Source organism: Cebidichthys violaceus, unplaced genomic scaffold (genome assembly GCF_023349555.1).
Source record: "Cebidichthys violaceus isolate CVI_PGR_0920_01 unplaced genomic scaffold, fCebVio1.0.p SCAF_19, whole genome shotgun sequence".
In the NCBI taxonomy this organism is placed as follows: domain Eukaryota; kingdom Metazoa; phylum Chordata; class Actinopteri; order Perciformes; family Stichaeidae; genus Cebidichthys; species Cebidichthys violaceus.
In genome coordinates, this window is record NW_027176361.1 from 7,971,347 (window position 1) to 7,990,309 (window position 18,963).

Below are 18,963 nucleotides of genomic sequence, written 5' to 3' on the forward strand. Positions count from 1 at the left end.
TTCTCTAGAGAGTTAGGACACCAATTGCCAGTATCAAAACAAGATTAGCCTATATGTGAACGTTAAAAAGTAATAGTCTGTTAACAAACCATGACATGAATCATGAATAGATAGATAGATTGTCATATTTGTTGCTAATTAATTTTCTGTACACTGTGTAATCCGTTAATGCGTTTTTTTCTTCATAGTGTTTCTTTATATTGAGGGAATGCAGTGACTAAATAAGTAAAAAAATAAAATAAAAAATAAGTAATAATAATTAATAAAACGAAGTTGAAAATCATCTTAGAAAACAAAAAATGAAATGTACCAAATAAGCCCCTTTCAGAGAGCTACTTAAATATGTGTTTTATGTATCGCTAGAATTCAGTTCCATCAAAAAATGTTTTATTTTTTTAAACATAGGTAAACCGGAAATACATGTTTTTTCTATTGCAGGTAGCAAACTACCGCTCCTGTCCAGCCCGCAGAGGCTCGGATGAGGAAGTAGCCACACCGATACGTGCGCTGAGAAAGACAGCAACCAAAAAAAGTAGGTATCGTTTTATTTTAGCGTGGGAAATAAAGACTGACGCTTAATACGTTGAATTGTATAATGTGCGAATGAATGCGGGGTAATTAAACCACGTTAGCCCGCTGATGTTAGCTAACACAGTAAAGGCTACATCGCGCCTGTCAGTGGGATCAGTAGTATGAAGGATGGAGCAGGCGAGGTTTGGCAATAACAAGGTTTTTAGTGCAGATTAGCAGGTTATAAAGGCCGCTTGTGCTCATTTTGGACTGGGTTGGATTAGCAGATAATGCTAATGTTAAAAAATAAATCATTGTAAGGTGTTGTAAGGTAAAGGTTGGGCTTGTTTGTACACACAGGTCTGCTTTATTACCCAGTAGTAGCAATAGTAGGCCTGTGTTTCATCTCATGACCCAATGTGCCCTCCTCAGAACGGCAATAATAATTCATATTCATGGTATCTCAGTCGTATCATCTTACTGTTGGTCAGTCATATACAGACACTGTTATAAAACAACAATAGGCCGATACAAATGTTGTCTAAATGATGTTTATTCAGCCGATACCTGAAATCTGTTTCCCATCAACAAATCTCCATTTACATCTGCAGGTGTGTTGTTGGGGTTTCGCTGTAGGTCTCCCCGCCCCCCCCCCCTTCCAGCAGCCATGAAGCTTCGACTGCACTTTGTGGTGGACCCCATGGGCTGGCTGTGTGTCAGCATGGTGTTTGGGATCTGGCTCTACAACACTTTCTTCATCCCCAAACTGGTTCTGCTTCCACACTACAACGAGGGACACATCCCATGGGCCATAGTAGTTTGTGAGTGTCCTCCTGCAGGAACGTCTTTGTTGACACACATTTAAACTTGAACTAGCATTAAACTCCGTACACTCCCTCAGGTTATTACATCGCGTCGACGCTCTGCATAGCGGCCCTGTTGAGAGCTTCCACAGCGGATCCCGGTCGTCTTCCTGTGGACCCCAACATACCTCACGCTGGTACGGATCCACACGTGACTGTTTACCCATGCATCTTTATACCAGCATGAATCAAATAACTGATGGCATTTTAAGTTCTCTACTAGTTCTGTTCCTCATATTATATAATTGGAGCACATTTATTGCAGTTAAGAATTGTGATCAATTGGTATCAGCTAATACCTTCTCAGTCTTTAGACCACAGTAAATGGGTTTGAATATGTTATTACTGTGTCACTATGTCTGTAATAACCAACAGTTTTTTTTTTTACGTCACAGAGCGAGAGCACTGGGAGTTGTGCAATAAGTGCAACTTAATGAGACCCAAAAGATCCCACCACTGCAGTCGTTGTGGCCATTGTGTACGCAGAATGGACCATCACTGTCCCTGGTGAGGAAGCACTCACGCTTACAGAGGTCTTACCTTACATATCTGTCTGATATCTGACGAGTAGAATAGAAAAACAGCAACATGTAAAGGCTTCTGCTGCAAATATATTCCTGGGAAAACATATTTTTCATTAAAAATAGCCCAAAATGATTTCAGGTAACATCTGAAATCCTGTTTGTTTCCTTCCAGGATCAATAACTGCGTGGGAGAAGACAACCACTGGCTCTTCCTGCAGCTCTGTTTCTACACTCAGGTCCTCAGTTTGTTCACTCTGGCGCTGGACTTCTGCCAGTACTATTACTTTCAGCCACTTACAGGACAAGACCAGGTACATTCTCCAGGAATATGAGTAAATCATACTCTTAGTTGACAAAAAAAACAAATGTTGTAAGAGCTTACAGATTGCCTTTCAGACATGCATGCGTAGCAATGTTTGCAGCAGCATTCCCAGTGTTTATTAGTTATCTTCAAGTGCTATGTGAGGACGGCAAATGCTTCGTTTCATTCGTTGCCTTTCTGCTTTCTTCTGCCAGGAGAAGTTTACAACGCGCCATGAACTGGCTCTGCTGCGAGTCTCAGCGCTCATGGGTTTGGTCATGTTTGGAGGCATGACCAGCTTGTTTTACACTCAGTTGACGGGCATCCTCTCTGTGAGTACTGCGCAGCGACTCGAAGAAATGGCATTTACTGCTGTAATTATGTCAATGTGATTATGTCTGAGACTGCAGCACATTTTTTTTCCAAGCTTCGTTGGGTCTATAGAACAAGCATGGTGGTACTTATTTGCCGCATCGTTTCACTTGTTTGTCTGATTGAAAGCTAATTCTTGTCTTTTCAAGAACAATCGAGCAAAAAAGAGGCCGCAGCACACAAAGCTACAGACGGAAGCAAATGACACAGTACGCAAAAATAAACCAATCAATGGTAGTAATGGAGTGATCAATAGAAAGGAAACAAGAGAGAAAGTCTGGGGTCGGGTTGCGTGCATGCAAGTGTTTGTAGAGCCCGCATTTACCTGAAAGATACTATTGCAGTCTTAATATCTTTGATGACATGATTTTTGTTGTTAAGTAATTTGAAGCTTTCGTCAATAATTTTGACAGAGCTGTGACGGTAGAAACGTCTATACTTGATCTGTTATTTACAGAAACACAGTTTTCAATAGATGGAGCTGTCCACAGGAGCGATAAATTAAATGATCGTCATATTTTACATTGTCCTTCTTCTCCCTCCCCTTACAGGACACTACCACCATCGAGAAAATGGCTCAGTTCTCAAATGAAATGTGAGTCTGTTTAACTCTGTTTGTCCTAAAGCCAAACTTATTCGTAATTATTATATCATTGTTATTCGCTTTCCCTGCTGAGAGTTAGCTCGGTAGATCGACACCGCTCCCATGTCTGTCCGTTCAATGTGAAGCTAAGTTTAGCTTAGCATAAGGACTGGAAACAGTGGGGAATGGTTAGCATGGCTCCTTCCAAAGGGTAACAAAACACATCTACCACCACCTCTAAAGCTCCCCAAAACATGTTACTTCTTGTTTGTTTTGTCCGTACAAAAAAACAGAGTATAAAAACAACAGCTTGTGGTTTTTTGGGGATTATGTGCTGATCTAGTTCTTCGCTAAGCGCTGTGACTTCTGGGAGTTCTGTCGTCACCTTGAGGCTGTCTGTCAGCCAACAGAGACTCCTAGCTAGACTATAATATGTCAGTTTGGGTGCTTTGGAGCTGCTTGTAGGCAGATTTTGTTTCCCCGCTGTTTCGCCCTGTTTACAGTCTTCTTGCTAAGCTAAGCTAACCGGCTGCTAGCTCCTGCGTCAGCTCGAACACAAATGTGAAAGTAGTATCACTCTTACTCAGTTTTAACACAAATCATTATTTTTCTTTTCAGATATGGCTCAAAGAAATCTTGGCAGTGGGCGCTAGCTGAAGTTTGCGGCACTCGCTGGAAACTCCTGTGGCTCATCCCACTCCGAAGCAGACAGCCGATCCAAGCCGGCCACCACTTCCGCACCCACGTGTAGGAGGCCGGCAGCGCTACAGCACCACCTGTTCGCACAGACAGGAGGGGGCTGCCGTGATGAAACACTCGATGCACACTTTGGAATCCATCTGCTCGCCTTCACCGTCCTCTTTTGTGCTACGAGAGCTGGGCAGCAGTCTTTGTCTCCGGAAACTCTAAGAATTTTCTTCTTTTTTTTTTTTGCCTTTCTCCACAAGTCCCAGACTGGCAGCAAACAGGGTCAAGAAACAAGGGAGTGATGGGAAAATGTTGCTTTTTTTTTACTCACTGTGACTGCTACTTTAAGCACTTGGAAACCACTTTTAATGGTTAATTGTATCAGAAGGATAGAAGTCTTTACCTGGAAAGCAGCTGGCGAAAGGGACCCCTCTCAGGTTACTTTAACAAAGAGCCTTTACTACTGACCTTTAATCAGCTACAGGCAGAACCAGTGTGTCTATTAGGAAGGCTGTTTTTATTGTATAAGGTTTGTGCCTTGTTTCTTTTACTGTAAATGTGTCAGTTTTATTTGTCATGCATGCGCAGCGTATTTCTTTTTTTTTTTTTTTTTTTCCTGGTTGGTGATCCTCCAGCTCTCTTGTGAAGTGATCCGGCGTCAACTGCGCTCCCGTTCATCTGATGATTCACGAATGTTTTTATTGCATCGTTCTTACGAACGTTTTATCTATGAAGTGATGTTTTATCAAGCATGGTCACGGAACAAAGTTCACAGCTTGAATGCTGACATGTGACACTTTTACGACACGAGACCGGGCCGGCTATGAAGACGAGCGATAGCAAGCCGAGAAAGTTTCAAAGTAGAATCAACATGTATGTGTCGTAGACAAACCTGCTGTAATCGAGTTCTTTCTCTGAGTATAACAAACATTCCACTGCCAATTGATATCATGACCTGATCACGACCTGTAGTGGAATCCTTATTGAAGGGGTGTGAGTGTCACATACTACCAAATATAGTAATAGAGCTTAAATTACTCGGAACAGTTTGACATTTTGGGGATTTATACACTTATTTTGCTTTCTCGCCAAGAGTTAGACGAGAAGGTCGACACTCTCACGCCAGCAAAGTGCTGTCGAGTTAATCAATTAACTCTCTGCTAGAAAGCAAATACCCGTAACTCCCAAAAAATGTGTAACTGTTCCTTTAAATCGGGTCCGTTTAGCTTGTCTGCTCCGTCGACCATAGCACTTACAATGCAACGGCGCACATTACCACTAACACGTTAATTGTGCAATATCATTTGTGATTTTGAGTGCTGTAGCTTTTCACAGTTAGGTCTTAAACGTGTCCGAACCAGTGGCTTTATAAACGCATATCTTTATCAGTAAGACAGAGACGAGTGGATGAGTGTGTGACGACATGCAGCCGGTCAACACTTGACACTGATATTATTTATGATGGTTTGCTGTAATGCTATGGTACTGTTTTAAAGATGTTATTGAATTCTTTCACAGGATACTTAAGTAGAAGATGATTCAGTGCATAATAATACTGGCATAGCATGGTTGTCTTTAACACTTGGCAATCGCATAGATAAACCTGTATGTAAACAAAGCTTGCCATATGTGGGAAATATAACAATTATCCAAGTAGTTTTAAGTGCCTTTCTAGGTCTTCTTTTTACTCTCACCGTACATCATCATCATCATCATCATCATCATCATCATCATCATGTTGGTCTCCATTAAAGCCAAAGACCTGGGGAAATGTTGCAATAGTCAGCAGGCGTTCGGTAAATGCATGTTTCACCAAATTTGTGACGGTAGCAGTTTTAATATTATGCACTGATTTCCACACTAGCACACAGTCTGTTTTGCTGCATCAGTGGTACTCTTGAGAGAAAGTCTCCACTTAAAGTTGTCGTGTTTTATGTGTAAATTCTGTTTTGTTCATATCTGAAATGGGATCGTTTGCGTTTGCATGAGTGCGTGTTGATAACTTTGCTCAGTGGTTTTTATAACAGATTCAGGTTCTTGGATGTTTGTGTGATTTTGTTTTTGTTTTTTTGTTTGGTGGTGGGATAATGGGCAGAATCTGTGTGACTGGCATTAAATAAGGGGGATGGATTACATTCAGTTTCTTTTTACAAATACTTTTTGAAAGCAATAAGCATTGTGTATCAGTAAAGCCATCTGCATTGTTACAACAGTAGTGAAAAATAGGTGATTATTGTGAAGTTAACTGTGGATAGAAGAGTTTCACTTATCACTCACTAACCAGGGATTACCAGATTTAAACATGCGTCTGTACTTCGGTAACCTCAGCCAAGATTAACACTACTGTAGCTGCTGTGTATAGTTTCACATTATATCCTCCTATTACACCTGATGTTGTTAGTCATTTGAAATTGAGTCAAGAGCTGCAGGAGACTTTCAGAGGGGCTGTGCACTACTCACTCTCTTCCCCTCACGGCTGTTAACTGGCGTCCCACAGGGCTCTCAGTTTGGATCTGTGTAGTTCTGTTCACATTGTTCATTTGCTGTTTTCAGAATGTGTTTTCAAATTATTATTTTCTTCTTTAGACCTCAAACTCTGGAACCGTTAAGTTTTGGGGAATTAAAGGAATACACCATAACTATTGTTATCCATTTCTTTATGTCCAGAAAGCATATGAAATGTGAGAAAACTGTATTCATTGTGATTATATAAGACATCATATAGGTATTCATATTCTAATAAATCAGATTCTGGATAAGTTTGAACTCATTCTTCTCTCCTTTCTTCTACTTGATGCAGCTGAAGCTTTTATTTTACTCTAATGGAAAAAAGGATATAAACTAGTCAACATGATGTCAGTATTTTGGAGACAAAAATACAGATGGAGACCTTGGCTATGAAACTAGCTTGGAAGGAGCAGTACAGACCTTTAATCTTGCGTCTTTTGATATGATTACATCATTTTTTTGTCCGTTTCGGGGCTTCATAACTTGACCAAATGAACAGGAAGGCTCTTTCATGTCTTGAAAGCCAGAGCTGGTAAGAAGGACATTACTTTTAAAGAGCAATTTCTGGAAAGAAGTTGATGGAGCGTATAAAAAGACTGCAGACAATGGTTTCCCTTTGTCTGTCAAGTGATGTAATCAGCCGTAAAATGTGTAATGTGATGACACAGAGGCCCACAGTCAGACACGACCGGATTGATCTTTGTGACCTGTTCAACACACCCATTACCTTAAAATAGATATAATAACTACAGCATTAGCTGTTTAATATGCACCTTAAACTATAGCAGCATTTGAATGGACTCATAATAACGTCATGAAATGTCATTTTTTTCTGCCATGGACAAGATATTCACTTTAAACAAAAAGACAAAAATGTTGATCTTATTTTCAGCCAGTTTTGCACTAAATGCCTGACTCTGCACTATCGCCGTCAGACTGCCTGAATGCGGTTCGACTGGTGTTTGATTCTCTCGGTCTCAGTACGTGTGACAGTGTCACAGTCAGAGCCCAAGCAGCAGTTCAGCTGTCTCCAACCAAATGGTCATTGTCTCGAACAGTTCTTAAGTGTCAGTGAGGCGTGTGTAATGTGTGCATGAGCCGTGAACATAATCTATGTGTGTTGTCTAAACTGGTTAGATGATTTAAACATACAGTGAACACTCGCACACACGTTTTATTGCCCTCAGCAACCCCAACCGGTTTGGTCTTGATTAACCAAAAACCTTGAATATCTAAATCCATGCAGTTTGTCTTTACAAGAACAAATAACATATCAGTGAAATTATAATGAGACCTCACACCTCATAATCCCCGGACTGCAATTAGAGCATCCCTTAAATACTATCTGGTTGAATATTACAAAACATTGCTGTCAACAATTACAAAATGCCTTAAAGTTATCTCTCTTATTATGGTGGATGCTTGATGTTGATGGCGGAGCTTAATATCTTTGAAAATATGTTAATTAGAAAGGAAAATACAACAAAACATGCATGGTCCTGGAAGAAATTCTGCTTCTGTTGCTGTTTTTAGGACTAATATCCAAAACCGTTTTTTGTAATGAAATATAACCCAAACCAGAATGTTTTAATGAGTCATGGGGTGAAATTTAATTTGGGAGATTGGGCTTTGGGACGGTCTGGGTTAAATGTGCTCTTAATCTCTGGTAATGGTTGGTCAACTGGCCTAATTAAATAAATGGCCACCTGCTACTTGTGCAGTCTATGACATCTGGCTGAACAAAAGAAATAATTAGCCACATGCCTGATAAACATAAACTATGCTTGGAACAGTTATCTCTCAGATACGAGGCTGTGTACCTGTCTAGGATTGGAGTTAGTGGCTTGGCGTGTTCTGCTGCCATTTTGCCAAGCCTAGACGAGGATTAAGTCTCGGAGATGGAAGATAAATTTATGATCGGATCACAAATTATGAGTAGCATGATCATTTTTAGATTTCTATCCATATGGGCCATTTATCCTATATGACTTAGTGATGAGGGTCATCCCCAATATCAGCTTTTCTTAGAAGACTTTTTGTATGTAGTGCTTCAGTAAAGATCCCACATATTTGACAAGGAAATTATTAATTATTGGTGTTTTTTCTCATCATTCAGGCAACTAAATGCTGCAAAAAACAATCCAATCGTCTTTTTAAATCTCTGAAATGACCCTGACTCTCTGATTTCACTTAACATATTAAAAAAACTACCACTTTGTCACTGCTCATAAAGGCATAATTACATTTTTTAGACCTCAGCGAGTCATGTGGGTGGGTCGCCAGTGGCAGGTGTCCGCTACGTTCCTCCATCTTCAGCGCCGCAGCTGAACTTCTTGAAAGTCGGGGGTATTGATTGGCCTATTGATTTTCAAATAAGCTCACATTGTAGAAAGTAGAAATCCAATTAAAAGTTGAACTTGAAACAGTTAATCCAATCAAGACGATGAAATGTATCGATTTTACCCTCAAAATCAATAAGGTGCACGCAGCTCTGGTGTGAGTTCATTTTCCTTTCTCGAAACGAATGAAGAGCTCACTTTAGGTCAGCTGCACAATGTGAGAAACACACGGTGCATTATCCTACACATGCTACTTATGTTTGGGCTCAATTCAACTCCAGAGGATGAACTCCCTGTGAACACATATATCAAACGTGTAAAACTCTACAAGACAAATTCACTTATTTGGGATACGGGTTCTGCTGTGTGTCAACACCAGTCGTAGATAAAGACAATATGAAAATCCATTAGATCTAATCAAGCTTTACAGCTGGGGTCAGAAGTCAAGCATGCAATGCAAAGTCAGTAAGTATCCCGGTGAGACAATGTTCAGTTTAACACTTCAACAGAACATTATGGTTTTAAAGAAGCCACTTGTAAATATTAAACCACTTCTTCTTGAAATGCTGAACAATGTGTTGATTAAGAAATAATATGCAACAACATATAACCATACAGAACAAGCTGTTAAAAAGCCCCACAAGAAGCTGAAAACAACGATATAGACTTACTCCAAATTTCTCAGTCATGAGCTGACATTTGCCTTCCACGTTGACTGCTGGGCGTCTCTTTGTTCTTCGCGTTTAAGAACCAATAAAATTGGCCGGCTCACAACTAGGCTCCTAATTAGTGCTTTATTAAAGCCAGGTGCGTGGAGAAGGTCTGCTGCAAACTTATTAAAAGAAGCCATACAGTGCAATCAGCTGTAAGGCAAACCTACAGCATGTTGTCTGTACTGCAGGTGCTTCAATATAGCGTTTGAGTCCTTCTGTGAATTGCCAATTGTATTTCGTGGGATTGAACTGAGTGTGTATGTGCCGAAAAACCACAATGAAGTCAAGTGGAATTCTTCATTTCCACGCATTGCAGCCCTGTTTTGACTCACTTCATCTGTTTGTTGGCACAAATGCTAAGTAACTGTTGCTAAGTCCACCCACCATCGCTGTGGGGAAATCCAGCCGCCAGCGAGCGGCCTCAGTGAGGAGGATTGGAATGTGGCAGGAGAGAAAAGGTCTTTTCTGTTGCCATTCAGATAACATTTACATGGTCGCGGCAAATGTCTTAATTCATGGATCAAAGTACAGTTGGCCCAAGTAAACCCTGACAATGAATGTAGCCGGTCTCTTGGCGATTACTTCGGCCTTCATGACCGCTTCATAGGTATTAGATTGGACCGTTTCTTTGAAAGAGAACAATCGTTTTCAGTGGCGTTAGGAAATCCTCGAACAAAATCACCACAACAATGCGTTTTTACATGCAGAAGTGTTGAGATGTCTCACTGTTTTAAACGACCTTTAGCTCAGCGGCACGCGGTGATATCAAGCTGCTCTCCGGGGGGGGGGGTTGGTGTAGGAGGGGGATGGTGAGGGTTTCAGGGTCACGGCTCTTGTAATTACCACTGGTCAGGTTCAAGCCACTGGTCAAGTTGTTGATTTTTTTTTTTTTTTTTTTTTCTCTTTCCCATGATGCAACATCGACGAGGACTGGCCTACATGTGGCACAGCATGCCTCCACTGATGCCCCTTTGATTAGGTGTCCTGTCTTCCACCGGGGCTGCGTGCGATGACAGCCGGGAGCACAGCGATGGCTGGGAAACTGACAGAGAGGTCCATTAAATGGCAGCTTTGTTATGACGTGTCCGCCAGGACGTGGTGGATGGTAAGTGGAGCTCTTTTGTCTTGAATTCTTCCACTTTTATCACCTTTGTTGAGAACTTTGCCATCAATCAAAATCAACTTAATTTCATGTGATACCCTATCCAAAATGTTATGCTGACTTCTGACATTGTTTGGGTAAAAATATGTCCGTAAACATCCATGTCTAGTAAATATCATATTCTGGGTATATCCCTCTGGGAATTTAATTTACATCATGTTGTGTTGCTTTTAGGAGTTGTTGTGTCTTTGTGTGTCTGTGCCCAGGTCAAGATTGCCTACATTTGCAGACATGAGGGATATTGTGGAGGAGGTTATTTTAAAATTTAACAATTAACAATTTTTGACTGCAGCACTTTACTTCACGTTACATTTAAAAGAGATATGTTTTCAGCTTTTAATAAACACAATATTCTAGGAGCATCCCTGCACTAACATTCATTTCAGAATGATTGTGAACCTCAAAGCCAGCAGTTGATACTTTGATCATTGAAGCTTTTAAACCCAGTGACACTGCAAGGATTTTAAAGTTGAGGAGTTATCAAAATGGGCTTTAAAAATAATGTTATTTTTTGCCTAGATCAATAACCAAAGGAACTATTCAGCCTCCCTTCAGTGTAAAGAGCGTTCCTCAAGTGCACCTCTCTGTCCAACCTCTGCAGTGTTAATTTGATAGTGTCGGACAAAGAGCCCTTTCTCCAGCCCGCGCCTTTCCCATGCTGAAGAGACAACGCAGGCTGACATTTCTCTCTGAATATTTATTTACTTGTACGACTACAGGCAAGCTTTTATTGTGCTCCACCACCACGCTTTAAGTTGAGGTCTGTTTGTCTGCCTCAGTGCATATGAGCTCTGAGAATTGACCTTTTCTGCTCAGACCGTGCTGCTGCTGCTGCTTTCTACTCTGTTTTATTTTAGAGATATTCACTCTTTTCTCTTGCAGCAACATGTTTATACTTCATGCATTCAACTATTTTACTTTTTTAAAGGACGATTTGAAATAAAAAATCAAATCAGCTTCAACTCTTATACCTGCAAGTTCATGTAAAGAAACAGCTTTAGTGCTTTTAAGAGGAGGGACTTCAAGAGTCACAGAACATGATGCAATGTGTGTCATGGTCACAAATGGCATTCAATTCAAAGTTCATATTAAGATTAAAGTTTTGACGGATTTAGCAGAGACCAGCAGACCTGCTGTCGTACCAGCTGTTGTGAAATGCCCATAGGAAATGATGTAATTTGTAGGAAATGGCATGATCACACTGTGAGGTTCCTACAATGCTGCTATTAACAATCTGAGTTTAATGGAAAAAGGATCATTATTCACATCATCTTTTGCTGTAAGAACATCACTAATGGAGCAAAACACTTAACCCCAAATTGCTCCGGTAGCTGTGCCTACGGTGTGTAGATAGATACTGAATTGTAAGTCGCTTTGGATAAAAGCGACTGCTAAATGACTGTAATGTAATGTAATGTAATCTAATGTAATGTAATGTAATAGAAGCAATGGTAGCAATAGTAGTAACCTTGTAGTGCGACTGTATGGATATTTTTCTGGAGAATCCAAATCATATTTCTTATTGTCTGACCAGACTTTGGTTCAGTAAGGTAAATGTTCAGCATATTAATATAATAAATAGTACTGGCGGTTACAACAGTGACAGAACTGGTACGTCGCCTCCTAATGGTGAAAAAAGACACTGGTGTTGTGCATGCGGGCTCACTGACAGACTGAATTTCAATAGAGAGCCTTTGTTAATGTTAACACCTGTGCTTTCCCTACCGTGTGATCAGTATTTTGTTTTTACCGAAGAGCGTTGATCCGTTCAAATTTGGCTTGTAAACTCTTTTTATTATATGGACTGATTGGCTATTTTTGTGCCAGTGTCCTTTTTTTTAATTTTGCCTCCTGGTGCCAATTTTCCGCAAATAGAGAAATACAGAAACTAGATTGTGTGACTCTCCTGTAGGCTTGTGTATAATTTGTGTTTTAAATTGCTTGAATTACACTAAAGCTCTAATAAGACTCTCTTAACTCTAAACTAAAATTAGAGCTAGAAATATATACAGCACCTCAGGTTTAATTCTCCAATGGGTCCCACACGAGCAACTCGCAGTTATATTAGTGACCACACGGGGGCGGTGCATCCTCATTCAGAGGGATGGACTCTGAATCCGTGAAGGCTCATGCCATGTGCCCCCAGTAGACGGGCATGATATAATGCTCGGTAAATGGAGGCAGAGAGAGTATGGAGTCAGGGTCTGTGACAATGATAGTCTTTCCTCTTTCCCATTAATAGAAATTGAAACGCACTAAATTTAAAAGGAAAACATTCTCGCAAAAAAAAAAAAATACTATATGTGTATAAGTAATGGGTGAAGTATTCCAAAATGTATTAGGTATGCTTGAAATTTCCATTTAGTAGGGGTTTAAAGGAGTGTTTTTAAAGACACACCAGCATCATCAGTCTGAATTTCAGCCTTGAAACCATCATTGATCAGCCATTTACAGCCATTTGTTCCACAGATGAATGCTCTTAGCTTAATTGTTTTTGAATGTGAATCAAAACGGATGACTAGGTGTGTGTGATGTAGATACTGGACCCACAGGACACCACTGACATTTTTAGATAGTGTGTATACTGTGTTAATGTCATGATAACGGGGACGAGAGAGCAGTGAAATCTATTGTCTGGCTCCCCATTCAAGTCGTATACAATCATGTTGTCTGCAGAGATTGTTCTGGTGTACTGTGATGGGCTTCCAGTGAAGGTTACTGTTTTTAAATCAGTCAGCTGCACTGGCACCGTTGCACCATTGGCTATAGGCTACTATACTACAGTGCTATGACTTATTGTTACAACACTACTGACCACTGCTATCACTGCTGTTTAACTGCTATTCGTATTACTTAATGAGCACCATGACATCAGAATACCATTATATCATAATTATGATATATTAGTGCAGAACAATGGCCGACCCAAATCAGTGCTTTCAACACTATTTCTGTTGTTGATATTTGATTGATTGAGGGAATTACTTTTTAATGACAGTGAAAAGTATGTGTATAATTAACATAATACAGGGATAATATCAGGATCATGGCATTTCAAAAATAATTACCTGGAAAAAGTCCCTTTAGTGCACATGTTTGGTCTGAACATGGTTTGACTTGTAAAATGTTTATTGGAAATGACTAGATGTGTGTGGAGAAATATCCGATAGTAGTTTAATACTGATACTCCTCTTTTAACTGCAAATAATAATGATACTAATAACGACAATAATAATAATCTAATTTAGTTGAAGCAGTAATTACTGTAGTGATTTCCACCATTAGTCTTTGACCACAGAGCTTTTCTGGCCGACTGTCCAGCAGCGGCTCTGTCAAGCCCCAATCAGCGCGTCAGAGGAGCGGAAGTGAGGGGCCCAGGGCAGAGAGTCCCGGGGCCACTGATTCTGGCCAATGAGAGGCAAGAATGCAAACACATTACAAAACTGAGCTGTGTGAAGCTTCAGGGAAACAGCTCGATGATACCGGGGACAAGGTTGAGTTTTTGCTTTCAAAATAAGAGGGTGAATTTGCCTCATTTTGGGATTAACAAAAATATGTATTCGGGTAGACTGTTACATAGGCTTATTATTTATTATTACACTATTAGTTTACAATAGGCTCATGAACAATATTAACACCCATATGGCTACAATCGTCCTATGGTATGTACCAGCTACGTTAAGACATGGCAGTACAATAAAAACATTTAATTATCCTGTTAAAACCATTATCTTTCTACATTTTTGGTGATTTTTAGGGTAGTCTTTTGTGAGTTCGGACTTTGTGGGATTTTCTGTATTAAAACACTACAAAAATATCCCACCACCGAAACTGAAGAGATTGGTGTTCAATCTTAATTCGTGAAAACAACATTCTAGTCTACATGGGATGCATCGGACAGTGGTACATATATGCCATATGAGCCTTGAAAACAATGTAATAAAGTAATACATGTGTCATTTCATCCATTACAAACAATGTTCACGTTAATTGGCATTGTATTCATGTTTCATATTGATAGGTTTATAAGAGAATTTGCTCAATCAGTTTCCTAGAATAAGGATATTATTTTGAAAAGTCTAACCGGAAATTGTCTAGTTAGAATTAAATCCAACTTGACGGTTACTGCTGAGAGCCGGAGGGGCGGCAGTCAGACAGACAGTGAAAGTGAAGGCGGAGACCAGCCCAGTGCCGAAAACTCAGCCTCTTCTGGATCACGTTCAACTTCACTGAACAACCCCAAAAAACCCGATCCAAAAAAGTAAGACTTGAAGAGGAAGGAAAACAAGACTAAAAAAAAAAAAAAAAAGAGGGGAAAAAAACGCGAGGTGCTCCCAACTTCTGTTCACCGCTGCAAAGACTTGTCTTCCGGTGTTGACTTTTTTTTTTTTTTTTTTTGCGAGCACCGCAAGAGAAAAACCCTCCAAAGCACAAAGTTGAACGTGAGAAATGTGAAGCTACCGGCTTGTGTGTGTTTCAACCAGGCTCCAGGATTCCCTATTAATCCATGCAGTACAGTGCAATGGTACGTGAACACGGGTTATTATTGCTTTTCAAATGTTGTGATAACGCTGATGATAATATTTGTGATAGAATTTTCTTTTTTTTTTGTTATTCTGTAATACTGTAAGTGGGGTTGACTTAACACGGACCACAACACCCTGGCACGGTCGGGCCAAAATCGTAGCGGACTAAACTTGGCACAGGTTCTCCGGGCAGCCCATGTTAACGTCCCATTCCCCTTACATTTGGCAGATGAAACTCTACGTGGACCGCTGACAGCTCTGTAGGACACACAAAACGCACGCGCTGCAACAACAAAGTGGCAATGTTTAACTTCCAGCCTTCCCAGCGTTACTGCCGCGCTGTTGTGACACACACCTAGCTTTGGTGCGAGTGTTTAAAAGCTGTCCATTAAAGAGGTATTCAGGTGTTCAGTTATTCCGTTCACTGTATGGCGAACTGTACACGGCCATTTTAAAAGTCAATATTTAAACAACATCCCCTCTATACACTAATTTTAACGTGACAAAGTTTTTAGCCAGGTCTTTTTTCATTTTTATTTAGTACCTTTCTTCTGTAGAGGATTCTGCAGCAGCATAAACAATAAAATGTATAAATGTCTTGAAAAGGCAATGCATTAAAAAAAGATCACATTTTCATAAAATGTGCCTTATCTTCTATACTATATACTATTTACTTTATCGTGATTTATTTCAGAGACCTTTCAGGACATTTTAAGGCGAGCTCATGTCGGTGTGACTGACAAAGTAAAAAAAAGACAGTAGGTTCGTTTTATTTCACTGTGACCCACAGACACTGCGTTGAATTATCTAAACTGGAAAAGGAGCGATCGCATGTTGTTGACACGGAGCTCGGGGGTAAAGGGTGCCAGATCTGCAGGAGGGAAATGTCCCTTTTCCGTTTCTGTGTGACCGAGGCTGTGCTCCAAAGTCCCCGAAGCACACACACAGGGGAAAAAATGTGCTGGAGTGATATGTACGCTGTGTTTTCAGATCGTCTAGGAGGAGAAGAAGGTGCTGGATGGTGGATAGGGGTTGTGTGTTAGAAGGAGGAGGAGGAGGAGGAGGAGGAGGAGGAGTGTGACTGTGTAATTACGTGGGTGAAAAAAAAAAAAAAAGTTTGGTCTGATTTGCTGGAATCGCGCAGGACCGAAGGTGCACCGGTCGATTTCACATCAAGTTTGGTTAAAGCAAGGGGTGAACATCACACACTCGGTGCCCTCTGAAGCTTCCCACAATGCTTTTATGAACGAGATACCACAGCACCGAGACGCGCAAAGAGCCCGTGTTGTAGCCAGAGGAGTACGCAGCAGCCCCGAGTGCACCGGCTCTACGGGTAGAACTTTGCCGGCGCTTATACCTGCATGTCAACTTTAAAAACATCTCCAGCATAAAATCTTCTTCTTTTTTTCTCTGCGGAGACGACAATCTTTGGATCGCAAAAATTAATGGATGTTCTTGGATAACCTCGCATCGTTTTACGCGGAGAGCTGCTCCACAGTCTTGCACGGTGCACGTCGGTCCAGGAATGGCGCGATAAAGTGATCAGAGGAATCAGTCCAAGTCCATTCACGTTTTGTGTTGCCGTCTCGTCATGTATTCTCCAATTTGTCTCACTCAGGTATTTGTGTCATTTATTTATTTTTTAAATATACATTTAATTGCTGTGGTTTGCACATTTGTGATACAAATGTTACAGACAGTGGCCAGGGAATTGGAAGTTTTGTGCCTGCGCCAGGATTAGTTCAGTTTCAGCTCTGCTTTTCAAATATTTTCATAATTAATAACAAAAACGAAGTTTTGCTTTGTAAGGGGAAATGTTGCGTTAGAACTAACCAGAAATTTAAGTCGTTAATCCAAAACGCACGTGTCTGTGTCACGAATGTGTTGATTTTTGCTTTCGAGATCTTAGATTCTAATGAGAGCCCCTTTCGACAATTCATTTATTAGTCGTTTAGGCAGTTAAAAAGCCAGTGAAGTGCCAGTCTTTATGCGCACTTTGCGTGCGTAAAGTTATGCGTAAAGATGAATTTCATGATAGCATTCCACGACTGTCATTTTAATAGTCCTGGCGCAGGTATGCAAATTTTCTCTCAGGTTTAATTAGGTTATTTGCGTCCCCCAATAACCTCACACACACCTCCCAGACCGGCTTGAGCTGTGTTTGTATATTTTCTCCCACGTGTATATTTTGTATTTAAAGTAAAACCCCTATACTTTTGGGAAGTGGAGTTGGAAGAAGATAAAGCCACTTTCGCTGCAGGCAGATCAAACGCATGATAAGGTTGATTCAGCGGTGGGACAGAGTAGCTGACTGTTTTGGCTGACTCAGTTTTACTGTTTATATTTTACTTGGCATAAGTAAGTGATTGACTGAGATGTGGTTTAGTTTGTACTTAAGAGGATTGTGCTTTTATGGCCCCAGCTGAAGTGCACTGCATAGGCCCTGGCCAAGTCATTTATCTTTACAGCATTTGGCTTTAGTCTGGCTGAAAAAAATTAACACAATATTTAAAGTGTTTTTCAACAGGAAACCAGAAGTGAAAAGGACTTCAGAAACACTTGCTGTCGAGCACATTTACTAGCATTTACTGCTTACTTTTGTCAGTTTAATTGGCAACATTATAGTGAGGAGATGACATTTAAAGCACTTCTTAATTTATTTAATTTATTTTTTGTATGTCTCTAAATTACTATGGATAGGTATATAGCACCCATAGTAAATACAATACATTTCAGAACCATCTGTAGAGAATTAAATATTTATTCACGCTGTTTAATAAATGATTCTAATTTGATGTTGCTGTAATGGAGCAGAGTTTTATTGGCCCAAAAGTGCAGACCAGAAATGTGGCTTCTCAGAGCAGCACCAGCGGCAGGCGCAGATAGGGAGTGCATTTCTGTGGTTTCCTATAGCCCGCCTGCCTGGCTGCCTACGAAAAGAACAATATGGGGTTTAACTCCTCAATCGCCTGCACAGAAGGGGCTGCTCATACTTATTAAATTTGACAATTTAATGACCTAAAACATAGATGGGTTCATGTTTCCACGTGTCACTCGGAGCTGCTGTAGTCCTAAATCTCCCCCCACCATCATGTACATTCCTTCACCTACAGAAAAGCAAGCATTAATAGATTGTTCGGATGTGTTTTAGATTTGCTGAAGTATTATTGATGTAAGAGCCCGCAGGCTTCTAAATAGAAATGTTGGTATTTAGCTTTTTTAGTTGTGAGGATGAAAATAAATTCTGTCAAATGCGTATTGAAAAAAAACTTCTTTTTGGGACTCATGTTTGCTGTAATTTCCAGTTTAGAGCTAAAGATATTGTGGTATAATGTATAATATACATTATGTATACAATATTTGAAAAGTAACATTTGTGTTGAAAATAATTCCTTTAATATTCAATGAAGTCTGATAATTTAACAGAAAAATAAGTTTCAGCACATCATTATTATTTTTGTTGCTTAAGTATCGATGGGAAATTAAAAAAAGTAGGCCATGATTTTAATACCAGTGGCTCAGGTTTTTGGAATGAAGCTGAGCAAGTGTCATTCCGCTTGTTAACCCTAAAAACCCTGGCATGAACCTGAAATCGAGTCCCAAGTTAACCTTTACAAATACCTTTCATGGCCTGCTTTGAAATGCCGCCCTTCTCCTCTGCTTGCGTTTTTAATGCATTTCGAGCGTGCGGCCTGTATACGAGGCTGTCCGTGTCTGCCAGGAGAATGGGAATCTCCCCTACTTCCTATTTTGTGACTCCATGTTATCCTGCATCCTTCGTGAACGTGGGATAAGGTCACGTTGGAAAGCGGATAGTTTGATAAGAGAAATGCAATGGTGAGGGGGGGGGGGGGGGGGGGGGGGGGGACGCATGC

The 18,963-nt window shown here is 40.4% G+C and overlaps 2 protein-coding genes across 9 annotated transcripts in view; both read left to right on the plus strand.

Moving 5' to 3' along the window:
* The first annotated feature begins 455 nt into the window (after positions 1-455).
* zdhhc21 (zinc finger DHHC-type palmitoyltransferase 21) lies at positions 456-6,606 on the plus strand. Its single transcript, XM_068713486.1, has 8 exons — positions 456-532; positions 1,122-1,331; positions 1,412-1,510; positions 1,769-1,880; positions 2,070-2,208; positions 2,414-2,530; positions 3,122-3,165; positions 3,772-6,606. Exons 2-8 carry the CDS (start codon positions 1,178-1,180, stop codon positions 3,902-3,904), a joined length of 798 nt encoding a protein of 265 aa, XP_068569587.1. The 5' UTR covers positions 456-532; positions 1,122-1,177; the 3' UTR covers positions 3,905-6,606.
* An 8,013-nt stretch (positions 6,607-14,619) lies between these two features.
* LOC137874640 (nuclear factor 1 B-type-like) overlaps positions 14,620-18,963 on the plus strand; it is a 65,532-nt gene continuing 61,188 nt past the window's right edge. For 6 of the 8 annotated variants that reach the window (XM_068713487.1, XM_068713493.1, XM_068713488.1 and 3 more), the window contains exon 1: positions 15,855-16,706. In XM_068713487.1, the coding sequence (XP_068569588.1) occupies positions 16,680-16,706 (27 nt within the window). In that variant the 5' untranslated portion in view covers positions 15,855-16,679. Of the gene's footprint in view, positions 15,088-15,854; positions 16,707-18,963 lie in introns of those variants that run through there. The other 2 variants (XM_068713489.1, XM_068713490.1) reach the window with 1 other exon arrangement.

Bases quoted from the DNA above. Each gene is read 5' to 3' on its own strand.
- zdhhc21 (XM_068713486.1), top strand. From the start codon at position 1,178: ATGAAGCTTCGACTGCACTTTGTGGTGGACCCCATGGGCTGGCTGTGT. The intron at 1,511-1,768 runs GTACGGATCCAC...TTTACGTCACAG, and splicing joins CCCCAACATACCTCACGCTG to AGCGAGAGCACTGGGAGTTG. The intron at 2,209-2,413 runs GTACATTCTCCA...TTCTTCTGCCAG, and splicing joins CACTTACAGGACAAGACCAG to GAGAAGTTTACAACGCGCCA.